This window comes from Callionymus lyra, chromosome 17 (assembly GCF_982586985.1).
Source record: "Callionymus lyra chromosome 17, fCalLyr1.hap1.1, whole genome shotgun sequence".
Lineage (NCBI taxonomy): Eukaryota > Metazoa > Chordata > Actinopteri > Syngnathiformes > Callionymidae > Callionymus > Callionymus lyra.
In genome coordinates this window covers 13,510,157-13,528,953 of record NC_141834.1, presented here as the reverse complement: position 1 = coordinate 13,528,953, position 18,797 = coordinate 13,510,157, and the positions used below count along the sequence as shown (strand labels likewise).

General features: G+C 41.0%; 2 protein-coding genes across 2 annotated transcripts in view; one reads left to right on the top strand and one right to left on the bottom strand.

Annotated features, from left to right (window-relative positions):
- Positions 1-18,797, top strand: part of itga10 (integrin, alpha 10) — a 370,978-nt gene that overhangs the window by 266,598 nt on the left and 85,583 nt on the right. The gene's annotated exons all lie outside the window — the stretch shown is intronic.
- LOC148062571 (uncharacterized) lies at positions 9,560-16,275 on the bottom strand. Its single transcript, XM_087778918.1, has 6 exons — positions 15,942-16,275; positions 14,412-14,774; positions 14,220-14,295; positions 13,543-13,621; positions 13,276-13,462; positions 9,560-12,052 (listed from the first exon to the last, which is right to left on the bottom strand). Exons 2-6 carry the CDS (start codon positions 14,766-14,768, stop codon positions 11,486-11,488), a joined length of 1,266 nt encoding a protein of 421 aa, XP_087635044.1. The 5' UTR covers positions 14,769-14,774; positions 15,942-16,275; the 3' UTR covers positions 9,560-11,485.

The following is an 18,797-nucleotide window of genomic DNA, read 5'->3' as shown; positions in this document are numbered from 1 at the left end:
CCACACGACTCTCCCGGCCCCGCACTGGTTTTGACTAAAGTGCTCCATCGTACCAGCGTTGGGGTTTTTTCACCACCAACCATTAGGTCGAAATGTCTCCGACATCAATTGAAGCGTCAAAGTTGCCAAAACAACAGTTGAGTGGAAACATTTTAAGAAAAGGAGGAGGAATCTGACACGTCCATTGAAGGTTTGTGCCGTTGAAACAGGAGTTGTGTTTTGAAATTCAACACCCCTGCACGTGCTTATCTTTTGGATGATACCAGCGTCTCACTCAATAAAGTGGTGTTGAAACAATTCCACCCACCTTGTGCCGCTAATGTTTAACCACGCTTACCACAACTATTGTAGCAATCATGACAAACCAGTCCTGAAATGGACAACAAATACAATATGATGGTGTTTGGAAGCATATGTGCCATCATTAAATTATTGCATTTGTATCGTTTTCATTTGTATCATTATAGAACATGAGTAATGTAGGGGTTGATATTCCAAAAATATTGGTGTAATACTGCTATTTTTATATTGAACTTTAAAGGCTTGAAGTTAAAATGTTTATTTTCTAAAACTAGGAACAAGAATATAAACCTCTATGTGTAAAAAGAAAAATCACTGATTATGATTTTCTTCAATATAAATATTCTACCGTGCAATAAAGAAACAAATACATTAAATGATTTTAACAAAAATTAGGGTGGTTAGCAAGATCTCCCCAAAGAAAGGTTGCTGGTTCGCTTCCAGGTCGGGAAAAAGCCAACTCGTGACCTTTTTGTGTGGAGTTTGCGTGGGTTTACTCTGGGAACTGCGTGTTCCTCCCACAGTCCCAAAACATACAGAGGTTAATTGGAAACTTGGGGAAATTGTCCATAAGAGTGAGTGTGTGTGTGAATGGTTGTCTGTCTTTGTGTCCACTGTGGTAGACTGGTGTCCTGTCCAGGGTGTCCCCTGCCTCACGCCTGTAGGGTCTAGATAGGATAGGCCCCCTGCAACCTCCATAAGAGATTAGGCAGTAAAGAAAATAAAATAAATTAAATTCCTCCATTCAATATTCTGATGGCACTGATATACTTTCATAGAAAAAAATTCATACTAGTGCTACATCCATGACTCATCATCCGCCACAATTCTATAAAAATGTTAAATCCAAAATCTGACATTAATGCAAAAACCATTGCTGATCAATGTTTATAGCTAATGATTAACCGTGCTAACCAGTCGACCACAACTACTGCTACAAGCAAGACAAAACAGTGGCTAGCAAGCTGCTGGTGGCTAACGCTACATCCATGGCTAATTGGTCTTCTGCAGCTAATACTTTATCCATGGATGATTCCTCCTCTGCAGCTAATGCTACATCCATGGCTAATTGGTCTTCTGCAGCTAATACTTTATCCATGGATGATTCCTCCTCTGCAGCTAATGCTACATCCATGGCTAATTGGTCTTCTGCAGCTAATACTTTATCCATGGATGATTCCTCCTCTGCAGCTAATGCTACATCCATAGCTACTCAATCCTCTGCAACTAATATGTCCTATGTGACTAGTGCTACTTCCATCTTATTCAGCTAATGCTACAACCAAAGATATTTGTCTTCTACAAATTATGATAAAAATGTAATCCAGAATCTGCAACTTATGCTATACATGACTAAGTGGCTAATGCTACAACCAAAGATCCGAATATTCAGTAGTTAATGCTACAACCATAACTCCCAACATTAAGTAGCTAATGCTACAACTATACCTCTGAATATTAAGTGGCTAATGCTACAACCATAGATCGAAACAATATGTAGCTAATGCTACAACCATAACTCCCAACATTAAGTGGCTAATGCTACAACTATACCTCTGAATATTCAGTGGCTAATGCTACAACCATAACTCCCAACATTAAGTGGCTAATGCTACAACTATAGATCCAAACATTCAGTAGCTAATGCTACAACCATAGATCCAAACATTCAGTAGCTAATGCTACAACCATAACTCCCAACATTAAGTGGCTAATGCTACAACTATACCTCGGAATATTCAGTGGCTAATGCTACAACCATAACTCCCAACATTAAGTGGCTAATGCTACAACTATACTTCTGAATATTAAGAGGCTAATGCTACAACCATAACTCCCAACATTCAGTAGCTAATTCTACAACCATAACTCCCAACATTAAGTGGCTAATGCTACAACTTTACTTCTGAATATTAAGAGGCTAATGCTACAACCATAACTCCCAACATTCAGTAGCTAATTCTACAACCATAACTCCCAACATTCAGTGGCTAATGCTACAACCATATCTCATTAACATTCAGTTGCTAATGCTACAACCATAGCTCAGTAATATTCAGTAGCTAATGCTACAATCATAGCTCAGTAACATTCAGTAGCTAATGCTACAATCATAGCTCAGTAACATTCAGTAGCTAATGCTACAATCATAGCTCAGTAACATTAAGTGGCTAATGCTACAACCATTGCTCAGTAACATTCAGTAGCTAATGCTACAATCATAGCTCAGTAACATTCACTGGCTCATGCTACAACCATAGCTCAGTAATATTCAGTGGCTAATGCTATAACCATAGCTCAGTTATATTCAGTGGCTAATGCTACAATCATAGCTCAATAACATTCAGTTGCTAATGCTACAACCATATCTCATTAACATTCAGTTGCTAATGCTACAACCATATCTCATTAATATTCAGTTGCTAATGCTACAACCATAGCTCAGTAACATTCAGTGGCTAATGCTACAACCACAGCTCAGTAACATTCAGTGGCTAATGCTACAACCATAGCTCAGTAACATTCAGTAGCTAATGCTACAATAATCCAATACAATAGTAGATAATGACACTGACACAAAACCGTGTGATACCATCAACACGGTCATAATGTTTTGGCTCGTCACAGTGTCAACTGTACAATTCTCTGAGTCTCTATTGTGATGTTTTCTCTGTGAATGTTTGCACCACATGGTCAGCGAACAACAGTTCGTCCAGTGGGACTCCAGCATGAATTCCTCCCTGGCACCCCACATGTGCTATGAACCCCCCCCCTCGCCCACCTATTATGTAATGACACCTCAGCACATAATACCACAATAGTTATCCGTCTACACACAACCCGCCTCACATGGACACACACATGCGTCCGGAGCGTCACGTGATCGTCTGTTTGTTATTCAGAAACTTTACATTGGAAGATGTTTTATGTAACGTGTTGACGTGTTTCTGGGCTTCATGGTCAGAGATGATGGCACGTCAGGCAGACCCACTTGTGTTCCTCCGACTCTGACAGGAGCTCTTCATCATCCTGGAGGATCCGGTCCCAGGAGGCTCGGCTGCTCCTCACACACGGGCCAGGACCGCATCAGTCCGATCCAGCACACGTGCTCCGCAGCATCCGGGCTTTACCGTCATCTACCGTGAATGAAGCGTGAACGACTCCTCGTGACCTCCACCGTTCAGAGACCACCGGGAGGAAAGATATTATTTAAAAACAGGCTGAAATAAATCAAATAAATATAAAAATAAATAAAAATTACTTGAATAAAATACAATTTTTAAAATAACAATACCAATTACTACATACTTGAATATAAATACAATAATAAAATACAAAAATAAATATGAAATTGATGTTGTAAATAGAAAAGTGATTGTGTCATGATATTTATATAAATTGTAATAATTATCAGTGATTAACAAAACCCTGTTATATAATTAAAAAAAAAAAAAGATTTAAAAAAATTAAATAAGAAATTTATATAAGATAAAATAAAACATGTTGAATAAAAAAGCTTCTTATTTTTTGGGGGAAAAATATAGATTAAAATGTAATTTTAGAAATTAAAATAATGTTAGTTTAGATTGAATAAGGTTAAATGATAACATAAGATATTAAATAAAATTGAATTTAAGGGATGGAAAATAATATTTGTGAAGAATTTAAATTAAATTATCGTTTTATAATAAATAATAATATAATATGATTGTACATAAAATGTATACATTCCAATGATTATGTATATTATCAAAAGCAATTAACAAAAACATGATATTATAAAAACAGATGATAAAATATGAATATAAGAGAAAAAAACGTTTATTAAAAAAGGTTTTTATTTATTTATATGTTTTTTGAATCTGGACAAATATATATAGTATATTAAAATAGATCCAAAACATAGTGAAAAGTGATAAAATGTATGGTTAACATATTCTATTTTTTAAAAAGGTTAAATAAAAAAGATTGAATATTAATTGAATAAGAGATAAAAGAATAAAAAAATGTTATGTTGTGAATCTTTAATTTCAATTAAAAATATATTTATGATGCAAAAGTATATTTCAACCTTTATATACATTAAATGACACAAACTAATACGATTTCTAATATAAATATACACAAGAAAACAACTGTTATTAATGTAACTAAATAAAATAAATGATAAGAGAAAGGATGTAAAAACAGAATGACTTCCGTCAGTGATGAAGTGTCAACATCATCATCCAGGCCACGGTTACTGATGAAGATGTTTCTCGCCTGTAGCTCTCGCCCCAAATATCTCACCACAATGTCATGAGGAACACGTGCGTCCTTGAAAAAAAAAAAAAAAAAAAAAAAAAAGGTACACCTGATATCAGTTCATCAGTATCTGCACCGTGAACCCCCGTCAGAGCGGCGGCGGCGGCGGGGGGGCCACAGATGGCGAGCGTCGTGAAGACAAACCACTGCCACATTTAACAGTCTGTTTCTGGACGAGCCAGGACTGAACCCCCTCCCCTCGAGCCCCCCGGAGGAACCAGGGTGAGTCATGTGTGCCACTTCCATGTCTGGGTGTGATGTCAGCCTCACGTGCTTCACCATGAGAGGAATTTCTTTGGAGTAATTAAACAACCTCATTGTGTCGCTGAAATAAAGTTTCATTCAAAACAACACAACCGGGAGCCCGAGGGCCCGTCTGTCTGGCTCAGCCAGTCGCCCATCTAGCAAGGGCACAGAGGCCCTGAAGCCAATACTGCTGACAAGAAAAAACATCGCAGGTACGATTCTTTTTTTAGTAAATCGGAATATTGAGTGTTTTAAATTAACATTTCAAATTAATTTTATCAATTCAATCGCATTTATTTTTTAATCATTTCAATTTTCTGGAAAGGTTGAATCGTTTTTCTTTTTATAAATAAATTGAGCAATTCTAATATTTCCAAAAATTACCCTAAAATGCCAAAATATACTCAGAACTACTTGATCACAGCGACACTATTATTATTGACATTTTAGATTGAATTCAAAAAGCTACGGATCGAAAAAGAATCAAATTTATAAAACATATTCTTGAATTTTCGGAATAAGAATATCAAACTCTATGTGTATAAATAAATGTATTCACTTTGAAAATATAATATTTACTTATTTAAAAAATGTTTTTAATTGATTATTTAAAATTTAAACATCAACATTTTAATGACAAAAAAACGTTTGATTTTCTATAAATAAACTTCTATTGGATTGTTTCACTTTTCATAACGTCGTACAGCCATTTATGCTTGTAGACTTTCCAGAGTGTCCATAGCTTTTCACCCTTTCATGTTTATACTGAACTAAACTGATATATAGTAAGTAAGTTAGTAATATTTGTAGAGGATTTTAAAGTTGATCCTGAAAGAAACTGGCAGCCAGTGAAGAGTTTTAAGGATCGGGGGAAATGTGAGTTCTTCTACTAGAGCGCGTCAGGATTCTTGCGGCAGAGTTTTGTATAAACTTGCAGGCGAGACAGATCCTTCTTGTTAAGACATGAAAATAAACTGTTACAATAGTCCAGGCGAGAAGACGATAAGTAACGATAAGTAACGATAAGTAACGATAAGTAACGATAAGTAACGATAAGTAACGATAAGTAAGTACATTTATTTGTAAAGGGACTTTCTGGACCAGGGTCAGATATTTCTTAGTGATGTGCTGATGAAGCTTCATGAAACAGTGTCATGTTGTTCAGAGGTCAGTAGGTGGCGCCATCACTTCAAAAAAAAAATGATGCGATGTTTCATTAGAAGAGAGGAAAATAGTGCAGAGACCGCCATCTAGTGGACATATAACGACACTGTTTCATGAAGCTTCACCAGACCATCACTAATATTTCTCTTTCCAGTTAATCTTTTTTTTTCAATTAACTTTCATCTAAATATTCTCAACTTAATGAAGTTCAAGCTCATAATTGTGTCTTAAAAATTGTTTCACGTAAAAATAACTCAATTTATTTTGCAAAAAACAATCTTTAAAATTCTACTGTTAGAGAGAAATGTTTAATATTATTTGTATTAAATACATTTAAAGTCCTGGAGAAAGTACCGGCTTCAGTTAAGCGGGATAAGACGAGGGCATGTGAGTTGAACACGCTCTGCACACGCACACTGAAGCAACACACACGCAACATCCATGACGGAGATCATGTCGACTCCCACGTGCTTTTTTTCCCCTTTTTTTTTTGGTTCACGTCCCAAAATGGAGGACGGAGTCCACAAACTAATTACTCTGTGAATGATACGAATCCTTCTCCTCGTGCCCTCTGCTCGTCCTCTCGCTTGTTGCCCCTGGTTTCCATCCTTCCAATGGTGGGGTGGGTTGCGGGGGGGGCAGGAGGGTGGTGGGCCGGGGCTTCTCTGCTAAAAACTGCATGGAGACAGGGGGGGGCGACGGAGGGTGGAGGGCGGTCTGCTGGAACGTACAGTCTGGTGTGTCAGAGACGAGCCCATCACCAAAACCAACCAGTAACTAGTCTGTGTGGAGGTGCACGAGAGAGTGTTGCCGGGCTGACTTCATCCACAACCGAGGAGAAGGCGACCACACCCCCCCACCCCAAATTCTGCTGAGAGAAGATGGAGAAAAAGAATAAGAAACATGTTTCTGTCGTTTCATCGTTGAATTTTATTCGTTCGCAAACACTTGGAAGTAAATCAGTGGCAGTTGAATTACCATTAGTTTAAATAATTCAATTATTTCTATATTGAAAGGTTGACTTTTTTTTAAATCATTATTTTTACACATATAGTTTCATATTCTTATCCCAATAATTCAAAAGAAATTGTTCTGAATTCAATATTTTTTAGTTAGTAGGCTTTTAAATTCAATATAAAAATGTAGGTATAATAGCGGCAAAACCGAGCTCCTTGGTCATTGGCTTGTACGTCGTCACATGATCGTCTGTGCATCACACGATTGGCCGAAAGTTTGATCAAGTAGCTCAGCACTCTTTTGGTGACACTATTTTTTTTAACTGAATTTAAATGGCTACAAATTAAAAAATATTGACTTTAAAACGTTTGTTTATGGAATTAGAATATTAAACATTATGTGTAAAAACCAATTCATTAATTTCGTAATTAATATTTAAATTAAATGATTCAAAAAACAAAAGCAACTTTTCTCTACTCTCTGTAACAGGAGGTGTAATACTGCGATACTACGACGTTTTACTCGTGTTTTAAGTCTCTTTGTTATTGTTGACCGTCTGACGGGCCACAAGAAATGAATTAGGGCGGGCTGGATTTGGCCCCCGGGCCACAACCAAAAATTTGGTAAATTCATTGTAAATATATACAGGACTGAAGATGTCATGAAAACTACTATGAGCTCAGTATTTTAAACGGTTTAAACGACTGAACAAGTCATATTTTGTATCATTTTTTTTTCCTTGAATAGCTTCAGATTGAGTCGCAGTACTTCCTAATATTCGAGTCATTGAAGTGTTTACCTGGAGGTGGTGTTTGCTCTGCAGCAGCAGCTGGTTCAAGGATCAGTCACTGTCCACTGCAGATTACTGTAGTCTCGTAACCGTAGGCTCCGCCCACTCTCCCAAAATCTGCCCCCCCGTTGACCCAACATGGAAGGATAACATTGACATCAGAAGATTAGTTTACACCGGAAATAAAAGCTCCTGATTCTGAATTAAACATTTTAAACTTTTTATTTTTCATATGTTTTTTCTAAACATTTAATTATTTATTTTGTTATAGTTTAATTAAATACATTATTTAGTGAAAGGCTGATAGTGTTTTATTGGAAAATTAAACAAATAATTTGTATAATGTATAAAAGGTTGACATTATTTAAAAAAAAAAAAAATTCATTATTTTTAAATTACTTTTTTTTTATGGTCCTACCACGAAGCCTCACGGAATATTACCACGAAGCCTCATGGTATATTACCACAAAGCCTCATGGTATATTACCACGAAGCCTCACGGAATATTACCACAAAGCCACATGGTATATTACCATGAAGCCTCGCGGTATATTACCACAAAGTCTCACCGTATATTACCACAAAGCCTCACAGAATAACACCACGAAGCCTCATGGTATATTACCACGAAGCCTCACGGTATATTACCACGAAGCCTCACGGAATATTACCACAAAGCCTCACGGAATATTACCACGAAGCCCCACGGTATATTACCACGAAGCCTCACGGTATATTACCACGAAGCCTCACGGAATATTACCACGAAGCCTCACGGAATATTACCACGAAGCCTCACTGTATATTACCACGAAGCCTCACAGAATATTACCACGAAGCCTAGCGGAATATTACCACAAAGCCTCACAGAATACTACCACGAAGCCTCACGGTGTAGTACGACGAAGCGTCACGGTATTTTATCACGAAGCCTCACGGAATATTACCACGAAGCCTAACGGAATATTACCACAAAGCCTCACGGAATATTACCACGAAGCCTCGCAGAATATTACCACAAAGCCTCACAGAATAGTACCACAAAGCCTTACAGAATACTATCACGAAGCCTCACGGAATATTACCACAAAGCGTCACGGAATATTACCACAAAGCCTCACGGAATATTACCACGAAGCCTCACGGAATATTACCACGAAGCCTCGCGGAATATTACCACAAAGCCTCACAGAATACTACCACGAAGCTTCATGGTATATTATCACAAAGCCTCACGCAATACTACCACGAAGCCTCACGGAAAACTACCACGAAGCTCCACGGTATACCATTTTAAATGGATACAGTTTTATTTTACACATACAGTTTGATATTGTTATTCCATTGATAGAAAAATATTTTTTCTAAATTCAATATATTTTAATGCGTAGCCTTTTAAATTCAATATAAAAATAGTGTCAACCAGACATTAGCAAATGAGCACCGAGCTACTTGATCGAACTTTCGGCCAATCGTGTGACAATCAAGTAGAAGCACAGAATCAATACTATACCAACATTTTTATAGTGAATTTAAGAATTTAAGAATCTAGGAATTAAAAAAGTTATAAAACGAAATTTTTAATGATTAGAATATCAAATGGTGTTAAAAAAAACAAATCAAGAATTTATTTAGTAAATGTACAATTTCTTTAAATTACAGTATTAAAAAAATTCAACCTTTCAGTGTAAAATAATTGAATTCAATTTCAAAAAATAACTCAAAGCCATAATAAAGTCAAATAAAACGACACGACACAAAAGTTAATTTTCCAAAAATTTATTAAAAGGTTTATTGTATTTTTTTTCTTCGTTTTTTGTGTCATCACTGAAAAAGTAGCCAGAAGAGTAATATCATGTAAAGATGAGCGAGAGTTAAGAAAAGACGGTAAGAAGATCGAGGAAGACGAAGGTGCGGGGGAGGGGCTCTACAGTCAGCGTTAACAGTGGAAGAAGAAGAAGAGGAAGAGGAGGAAGAGGAAGAAGAAGAGGAAGAAGGCAGTCAAAACAAACATTATTCTTTCTGACCAATCAGTCGTTGCAGTAGAAAACATGTATGAAAAAAATGACATGAACAATGAAAAATAAGTGCAATTGGTTTTTCTCTGTTATATCACAACGGTGTATATATATTAAAAAGAAGAAATCCGGGGCTGGAAGACCCCCCCCCGCTGAAGAGGCGGGGTGGGAGCACCGCATCGGGGGGTGCAAGAGGGAGGCTTGGACCGTCTGGAGGTTCGTGGACTCGGCAGAAGAACGGAGGCTGCGAGTGGTTTTCCTACCACGTTAGAATTGGAGCGATAGCAGCGATTTCAACACTTTCCTCGTTTGTTATTGTTTCAAGTTTGGTCAGAGCACACGGTTCTCGTCCACAAGAGTCTTAGAAAAAAAGGCTTCTTTGTACAAAAAGCGGAGCTGCTGTCGCGTCATGTTGGAATAAAAACTGAATTGTGTTTGTTTACAAAAAAAAAAGCTACATCCACGTGACATTCATTCACTCAGACAAAAAAAAATGTCTCCGATGTAAACTGTCCGACGAATGGCCCCCAGAACTGATGCTAGGAAAGAATACAAATGTGAACGATGCCTGCAGAGATGTTGTCGAGAGGCGGATTTACAAGGATTATATGGAAGTATTTCAGTGCCAATAAAATCATCTTTGATAAATAATAATAATAGGGAATTTAATTATTAATTAATCTCAACGTATTTAGCCTTTTAAATACACAAATATTTGAATTATTCTGGAAAAAAACCCCTAAGAAAACAAACTATAAATACGATTTATTTAAACTAAATCTGTTGACACTGATTTACTTCCATAGAATCCTTCACTTGCTGCTTTTTACCCAAACGATCAAATGCACCGATTCGGTCGCTCAAATGATCCCGTTTTGGTGAAAATTAAAAAAAAAGGCACAGTAGTCCAATCAACACTCTTGATAGAAGATCCAAACAAAGCTTCCTCGATAAGCAACCCTCGCTGCAGGCCACACTCAGCTGCCCCAATAAATAAATACAAACAATAAATAAATGCAGTGTCAGATCAACAAATGAATAAATTATCTGCAGTGAGTCCATGAGTGGTCCTAGTTTTTTTCTTTCTCCTCCCATGAGTCATGGTTGTGCCGGTAAGAGAGGCTCACGGGGGGGGGGTGGGGGGGTGGGGGGGTGTGACGCATCCGGCCACGTGACCTTTGACCCCGCCGTGATGTCACTCCCCTCGGGGTGCGGGGGGGGTCGGAGAGAGAACCAGTCGAGTTCTTGGGTTAACATTCTTGAGTTGATGACATCGTTGCAGTCGCTCGTCTCCTGCTACATCGATACTTTTGTGTCTTTAAGTCGGACGCGTCGAGTCTTTTTTCCCCGCCGGCGACTTTTCTCCTTTTTTTTTTCCGTTCGCGTCCATCAAGTTCTTCAAGTCAGTCAATGATTGCTATTATTCTGTGGAGACGTGTTTCATCACTATCATCTCTTCTTTTTTCACATCTTTTTTTTCTTCTCCCTTTTGTGCATATTTTCGTCAGAGAATCGTGATTATCGACACATTATTTGCCACGATCGTGTTCCTAGTGATGCTCGTCCCAGACATCATCAGAATCAAGCACCAAAAACGTTCCTCCCTTCTATAATTAATGCTTTTCATCCCCTCTTTTTACCCCCCTGTAGAGTCGCCGCCTGATCGGGTGTAACAAGTCCAGGCTTGCAGGGTTCGGTTCCTGCATCAGGTCTCTAAGGAAGCGGGACAGACCCTGGACAAAGGCTTGAGTGTGACCTTGGGTTGCTCTTGAGCCTGGCAGGTTTGGTCGCTTTCACGTGGTTGTGCAGCTAAACTTTGGCACCGCGCTGACTTCTTCAGATTCCTGGGGTGTTTGTGGGGCGTGGTGGAGGTGACGGAGCAGTCCTGGGTGGCCGGGCTGCCCCTCCTGCTGGGCGGCCGCACCACGGAGACCGCGTGAAGGTTCTCCCCGCCCGACGCCGGGCCCTCGTGTGATGGACAGGCCTTCCCCGGGGACAGGATGGGGGCGACGTGGACCCACGTGAGGCTGGGCTCGGAGCTCTGACCCGCCTTGTACTTGGAGACGCTCTCGGGGTCAGCGGCCTCGCCGTCCTTCGCCTCGGTGTCTCGACTGGTTTTCTCTGCTTCTGGAAGGTTCTGTTTGGATCCGGACGCCGGCGAGTTCTTCTCTCCGTCGTCCAGCCTCGCCCTCTTCTCTCCAGAGCCGGGACACTTGAGCAGCGCAGGAGACAAGGAAGGAGAGTCTGTTCCCGTCCAGCTGAGTTTCCGTTTCTGGGGAATTAGAAAAAAAAGGTTTCATTTAACCTTGAACGGTTACCGGAGAACAAATGCGTCACGGAATATTATCACGAAGCCTCACGGAATATTACCACGAAGCCTCACGGAATATTACCACGAAGCCTCACGGAATATTACCACGAAGCCTCACGGAATATTACCACGAAGCCTCACGGAATATTACCACGAAGCCTCACGGTGCATTACCACAAAGCCTCACGGAATATTACCACAAAGCCTCACGGAATATTACCACGAAGCCTCACGGAATATTACCACGAAGCCTCACGGAATATTACCACGAAGCCTCACGGTGCATTACCACAAAGCCTCACGGAATATTACCACGAAGCCTCACGGAATATTACCACGAAGCCTCACGGAATATTACCACAAAGCTTCATGGAATATTACCAGAAGCTTCGTGGGATATTACCACGAAGCTTCATGCTTCATGGTATATTACCACGAAGCTTCATGGAATATTACCAGAAGCTTCATGGTATATTACCACAAAGCCTCACGGTACATTACCACAAAGCTTCACGGTATATTACCACGAAGCCTCACGGTAAATTACCACGAAGCCTCGCGGTAAATTACCACGAAGCCTCACAAAAAATTACCACGAAGCCTCACGGTATATGACCACGAAGCCTCACTGTATATTACCACGAAGCCTCACGGAATATTACCACGAAGCCTCGCGGTAAATTACCACTAAGCCTCACGGTAAATTACCATAAAGCCTCGCAGTAAATTACCACGAAGCCTCACGGAATATTACCACTAAGCCTCACGGTATATGACCACGAAGCCTCACTGTATATTACCACGAAGCCTCACGGAATATTACCACGAAGCCTTGCGGTAAATTACCACTAAGCCTCATGGTAAATTACCACAAAGCCCCGCAGTAAATTACCACGAAGCCTCACGGAATATTACCATGAAGCCAATGGAATATTACCACAAAGCACCACGGAATATTACCACGAAGCTTCACAGAATATTACCACAAGGCCTCATGGAACATTACCAAGAAGCTTCACGAAAAAATTACGACGAAGCCTCATGGAATATTACCACGAAGCTTCACGGTACATCACCACAAATTGTCCGAAATTATTTTTCCCCATGTGATTTATTTGGCAAAAGGATTTTGGCTCCTTGCATTGATCCGAGTTCGACATTCCTGCTCTGGAAAGACGTCTTACCTTGACGGGAATATGCAGCTGGTCGCGGTGCTTGTGTGGGGGGGTGACGGGCGTGGAAGACTCCTGGGGGGAGCGAGCGGGAGACGAGGCGGCCGTGGAAGCCGACGACACGGGAAGAGACTGGATCTGGGGGAACCACAGCTTCAGCATCATCTCCACCTGCAGGAGCGTGTTCAGGTACTTCTCCCTGGAAGAAAACCTCACGTTTAGAACCATCACCCAGGACCTCATGATCCTGCTCACGGGTGAGTAAACAAGATCCCTCACCCGCTGTTGGGTCTCCGCAAAACACCCACAATCCTCTGGATTCGATCCATGGCAACGCTTTGCTGGAAACTGCTCAATCCTGCCAGTCAAAAATAAAATAAAACGTCAGTCACACCAGCTGGACATCATGTGGTCTGGACCACTTTCTCATGGACCAGCAGTACTTTATACTACATTTATGAAAGTACCAGTATCATCAGAATATTGACTGTTAGTTTCAACATTTTAAATGTAAGATTCTATGTTTTTTTTTATTATCATTTATTAAAGCGTTTCTTAAAATAGTTTAATTCATTTTTATGTTTAATATAATCATGTTGCTATAATAGATATGATGATATTCAAATTAAATTTAGAAATGTATAATTTCTAAATATTTAGATATCAAACTACGAGTGGAAATATTAGATAAAATAAAAAAATGTAAATTGTTCAATATAGAAATTATTTAATTCAACTATTGATTAAAAACCAAAGGAAATAAATAATTAAATTCAATATTGAATAAAAAAAAAAATTAAATGATTAAAAGCTTAAAAAAATCCAAAGTTTAAACATTTGAAATGTTATATTCAGCTCTTCAACATTCCGATGACACCGACATACTTCTACATACATCAGTTATAAGTTGCGTCACAGCGGGGGTCTGCACTCGTGGGGTCTACAGTGATGCTTACCTCGGTCGAATCTCCCCTTCTTCAGTCCATTCAGCAGCTCCAGCAGAGGCCGGACGAAACCCTGCAGCTCAGCACACTGACACGGGAAGAGACAAGATGGATTACTAACAGGTTTTTGGGAAACATAAACGTAATACATCCTACTTTCCCAACAGTTTAAACTAGTTAAGAATCCCTTTAACATCCAAGTACCTTCTGAGCAAACACCAGGTCTCCCTCAGACTTCTGGACGAGGCTGGAAGACTCGTCGGCGGCACGTGTCGCCTTCCCTCCGCCATTCCTCCTCCGCCGGCACTGCTCCTCCTCTTCCTCCTCCTTGTCGGCGAAACCGTCGCAGGCCCACTGGGAGCCGGGGCTCTCGGACGCCCTGCTGCTCGCCGCCCTCTCGGCGGGGGCCGGGGTCGCCCCGCCGCCCATGATGATGCCGCCCTCCGTCAGGAAGACGTCGGAGTCGTCCTCCGCCTGCTCCGAGTCGCTGAACAGGAGGCTGTCGCTGGAGCTCAGCGAGTCGAAGGAAGGCTGCGAGGAAGTGCTGCCCTGGGACTGCATGGCTGCCTGGAGGGGAACACGGAGGAGGGAAAAAAAAAACAGTCAAGTTGAGGCAAAGAGGAAGTGGATAAACAAGGCTTCCATCTGCCCAAAAACATATCCCCCCCACCCCAAAATAATACGCCTAATTACTCAAAATGGTGGGTATAGATGTGCCCTAGTTTAACATGGTGCAGAGGGGGGGGGTAGTGGGGAGGGGGGCGGCAGTAGGCACACAATGGTAGTGTATGTCTGGCTCCCATTGAAGAGATTGGAGACTGAAGAGGAGATAAAATGTGAGGGGGATGGGAGCTCAGAGAGTAGTGGAATCAGAATAGGCCGTCTCTCTCTCTCTCTCTCTCTCTCTCTCGCCCCTCCTCTCTGTCCCTGCTTTGCTCTCCACCCCCCCTTTGGTTTCACTCACACACACACTCACACACTCACACACACACCAACCTCTATTTCCTCCCAGGCTGCACTTCTGTACGCCACTCTCCTCTCTCCCTTCAGCTCATCTTGTTGGCCATGCTCACTCGTCTGGTTGCTCCCCTTCTTTTGGCTTATTTTAGATTCTTCTCATCCGCCCATTTCTCGCTCATATTGCCTCTCCTTTCTCTCTCCCCCCCCCCATCCCTCCCTTCCACTCCCCCCACCCCTCTCCCAGACTAATCCTCCAAAATGTTGGAAGTAAGAGGGGTCACAGGGATGGAGTCAGATTTAGACAAAAATAATCTTGCAACAAAAACTGGTATTTTTTTTTAGGGTTCCTCGTAGATTCATCCCAGGATTAAATACTATAGTTTTTAAATTAAGACACTACAAATACACCTCATAAATCACAAGTTTTTAGTTTTTTTCTTACACTTCTTAAGATAAAAATGAAGAGCTGGGTTGTTGAATAATTGTGGGCACCCATGGAGGATGGATGTGGGTGGAGGCAGCATGTGCTGGTCACGGTCTGCACAGGTACGAGACTCTCTGGACTCACATTTTTCAGATCAATATGTGCTGTACGATTTATAATCTATAATCCGATTAACGCGACGATAAATCACAGATCACACAACAACAGTAGCCCGGGGGGAAGAGTTGTGTTGTTACACACTGTTGTGTAGCTGGATCTCGTCATTGCCAACATGGAAACCAACACATCAAACTTTAAATAAAGGTTAAATATAAAGAGAAAACACTCACCGCCGGGTGTCCAGTGAGGATCAGACGCTCGCGTGTATCTCCGGGTTTTGTTTGTTTTTTATTTTGTTGAAAACGGAACCGGTTTCAGTTCTCGGTCCGCGTCAGGACAACCATCTCTATCTCACGTAGCGGACCCGGGTCTGGACCGTCAGGGTCTGTGAGTGCTAGCTCGTTCTGCTGCCACTTTACGAGCGTCAACATGTGCACGGGTCCACGTGCGAGCGTCGCGGCCACGCGATTGGTCGTCGGTGCGGCGGCGGCGCCGCTCATTGGCGGAGCCCGCCGACCAGTGGTGGCGATACTCGCCGCCGATTGGCCCGCCCTCGCTCCGGGCCCTCGTTGTCCCGCCCACTCATGTGTCGGTCGTGTGTGTAGTCCCGGCAGCACGTCTACTACAGCGAGCGGCTGTAAACACACGCCGAGCCGCGCCCCGCCCACTTTATTCTCTCTTTTTTTCTTTTTTTACACTCATCCCATCACAGTGATAGCAGGAGAATAAGAAAAAGCTTATGCAACATCACTGACCGATCATGATCATTGGCTGTAATGGTTAAGAAACTCAAGATTGTAAAGAAGAAGAAGAAATTCTTCCCCTTTCTTGACAGAACGATGAAGCAACGCAATAAAAGAATGTCGTGCCCAAATACTAGGGGTGTGTATCAGTTAAATACCAGGGGTGTGTGTGTGCGTGTGTTGGAAAGAATCTGGTGATAGGATACAAGGGCAGAAATATATTGTGGTACTGTAGTAACAAGGGTATATTTGGAGTATTGTTTAGTACTTGACTCAGGTGTCGCAAGACCGCATGACTCTTGGCAAGAACTCCCGTTATTTGTTTTGAAACTAGAATATGTACAAAACATCAGCTTTAAAAAGCTGCAGGAGCTCACCGTATCCTCTCGTCCTCAGTCCGTGCCGATATCTCATCATTCCTTTAACTGTGGAGGACATTATGATTGTTGCCATCAAGCCATTTAATTGGAACACAAAAATCAACAAACACTGTGAATATTTGCATGTTAATTGTAAGTTAATAAATCAAAAATGTTCCATTGGAATTGAAACCTTTGAATAACTATGATAAAAATGAAATATAAAGTCAAATATAAAGGGTACCACGTTGTTAAGCATGGATAGAGTATCTTGAACGAATATTACAGTACATCAGTGTTTTTCCGTTATTTTTCCACACACAACTACGACATATTCAATTAAACAGCTGTAGCAGAGCAGAAAAAAACACAACGGCAAAGTCAAGTCAAGTCTGGTTTGACAGGAAACACAGCCCTCGATCATGGCCACGGACCTGGAGGTGCCGTCAACATCATTTGTAACCAGTGAAGGTAGAGGTGAAGGTCAAAGTAGGATGAAACTTTCTGGGAAACGCTCATGAAAAAAACACAGTAAAATTAGTCAAATTTAGTATAAATATGAGCATGAATGTTTCGAATAAACTTCAGCTTGAGTGACGGAGACCAACAAACTGCTTAAAAAAGGAAGTTCTTAAAAAAAACACATGGATTATTTTGTTGAAAATCATATGTGATCTAATATACGATTCATTTTAATAACCACAAAATTCAATACATTACTTTACCTACCAACCATTCTTGGATGTTTGATTGTAAAAAAAACAAACAGACCATCGATCTTTTAACCCGTGATGTCAAAAACTGACCCCGGACAAATCTAAAACCAGGACGTGAAGACCACCCACTGACAGACATACCATAGTCTTCCAAATTTGAGCCACATTTTAGCAGTACGCTCCCAGAAACACCAATATAAACATTAGTTATAGTATAATACACAGTTATAGTTTACACAGAAGTTAAAATCCTCTCGAGTGTCACATGCTGACTTATAATTGAACATGAAATTTCAATAATTCCTCATCACACCAAAAACAAATCGTTCCCTTTCAAACAGTGATTTGAGTTTCAATCTTTGGACACGATGAATAATCACCATGTCGACTGCGTAATCAAACTTGTAACGCTAATGGAACGCCATAAATATGTCATGTATGAAAGGACATAAACGACAATACTGTGGCAAGTCGTATTTCTCACATCCTGATTTATGACCAAACCCAAACCCCCCCCCCCAGAGTAAACCCAACGACCCTGGCTCAAACCAACATATTGGCATGTATGAACAACACACATGCTCACACCACCTGACCTCACCTCATGACGTGTGATGGTATTTTATTTTCTCACTTAGAAGTGGATGATTTTTTTTTTCCGTACAAGAATAGCAGTATGGAGAATACCATAAGCTGTATAAGCTCGAACCTGACGTGCCTCAAGGCTGAAGGGACTACCCATCCCCCTCTATACATACAACATACACATGAACCCAGTCACCTCACCCTTCCACACACGCTAACACACACACACACACACACACACACACACACACACACACAAACACACACACAAGGCTAAGTGTCCTTTACTTATTGACAATACCTGCTGTTGAGCATAGCAATGGAGGAGAGTCGCTTAGAGACGGCGTTGACACCAGGTGAGCGAACCCTCAGGTCTTATTGTCAAAACACAATGATTGGTTAACCTTTGGTAATAGTAAACCAGGGGAAAGGTTCCCGTTCATGTGTGTCATTAGGTTTAGGTCAAACAACAACCCACCCCCACAGCATTCCTCAGCAACACATGAACCTGATGAACCCGGGCGAGTTCATGTGTCGAGTCGAACACCCCCCCCCCCACCCACCCACCCACCCACCATTTCCATCTTCCACCATCTTTCCAACCCCCATAGAGTCCCAACCCCCACCTGGTTTCTGCTTTCTACTCAACCAACCTCTTCAATATCCTCCCTTGTATTGACAAG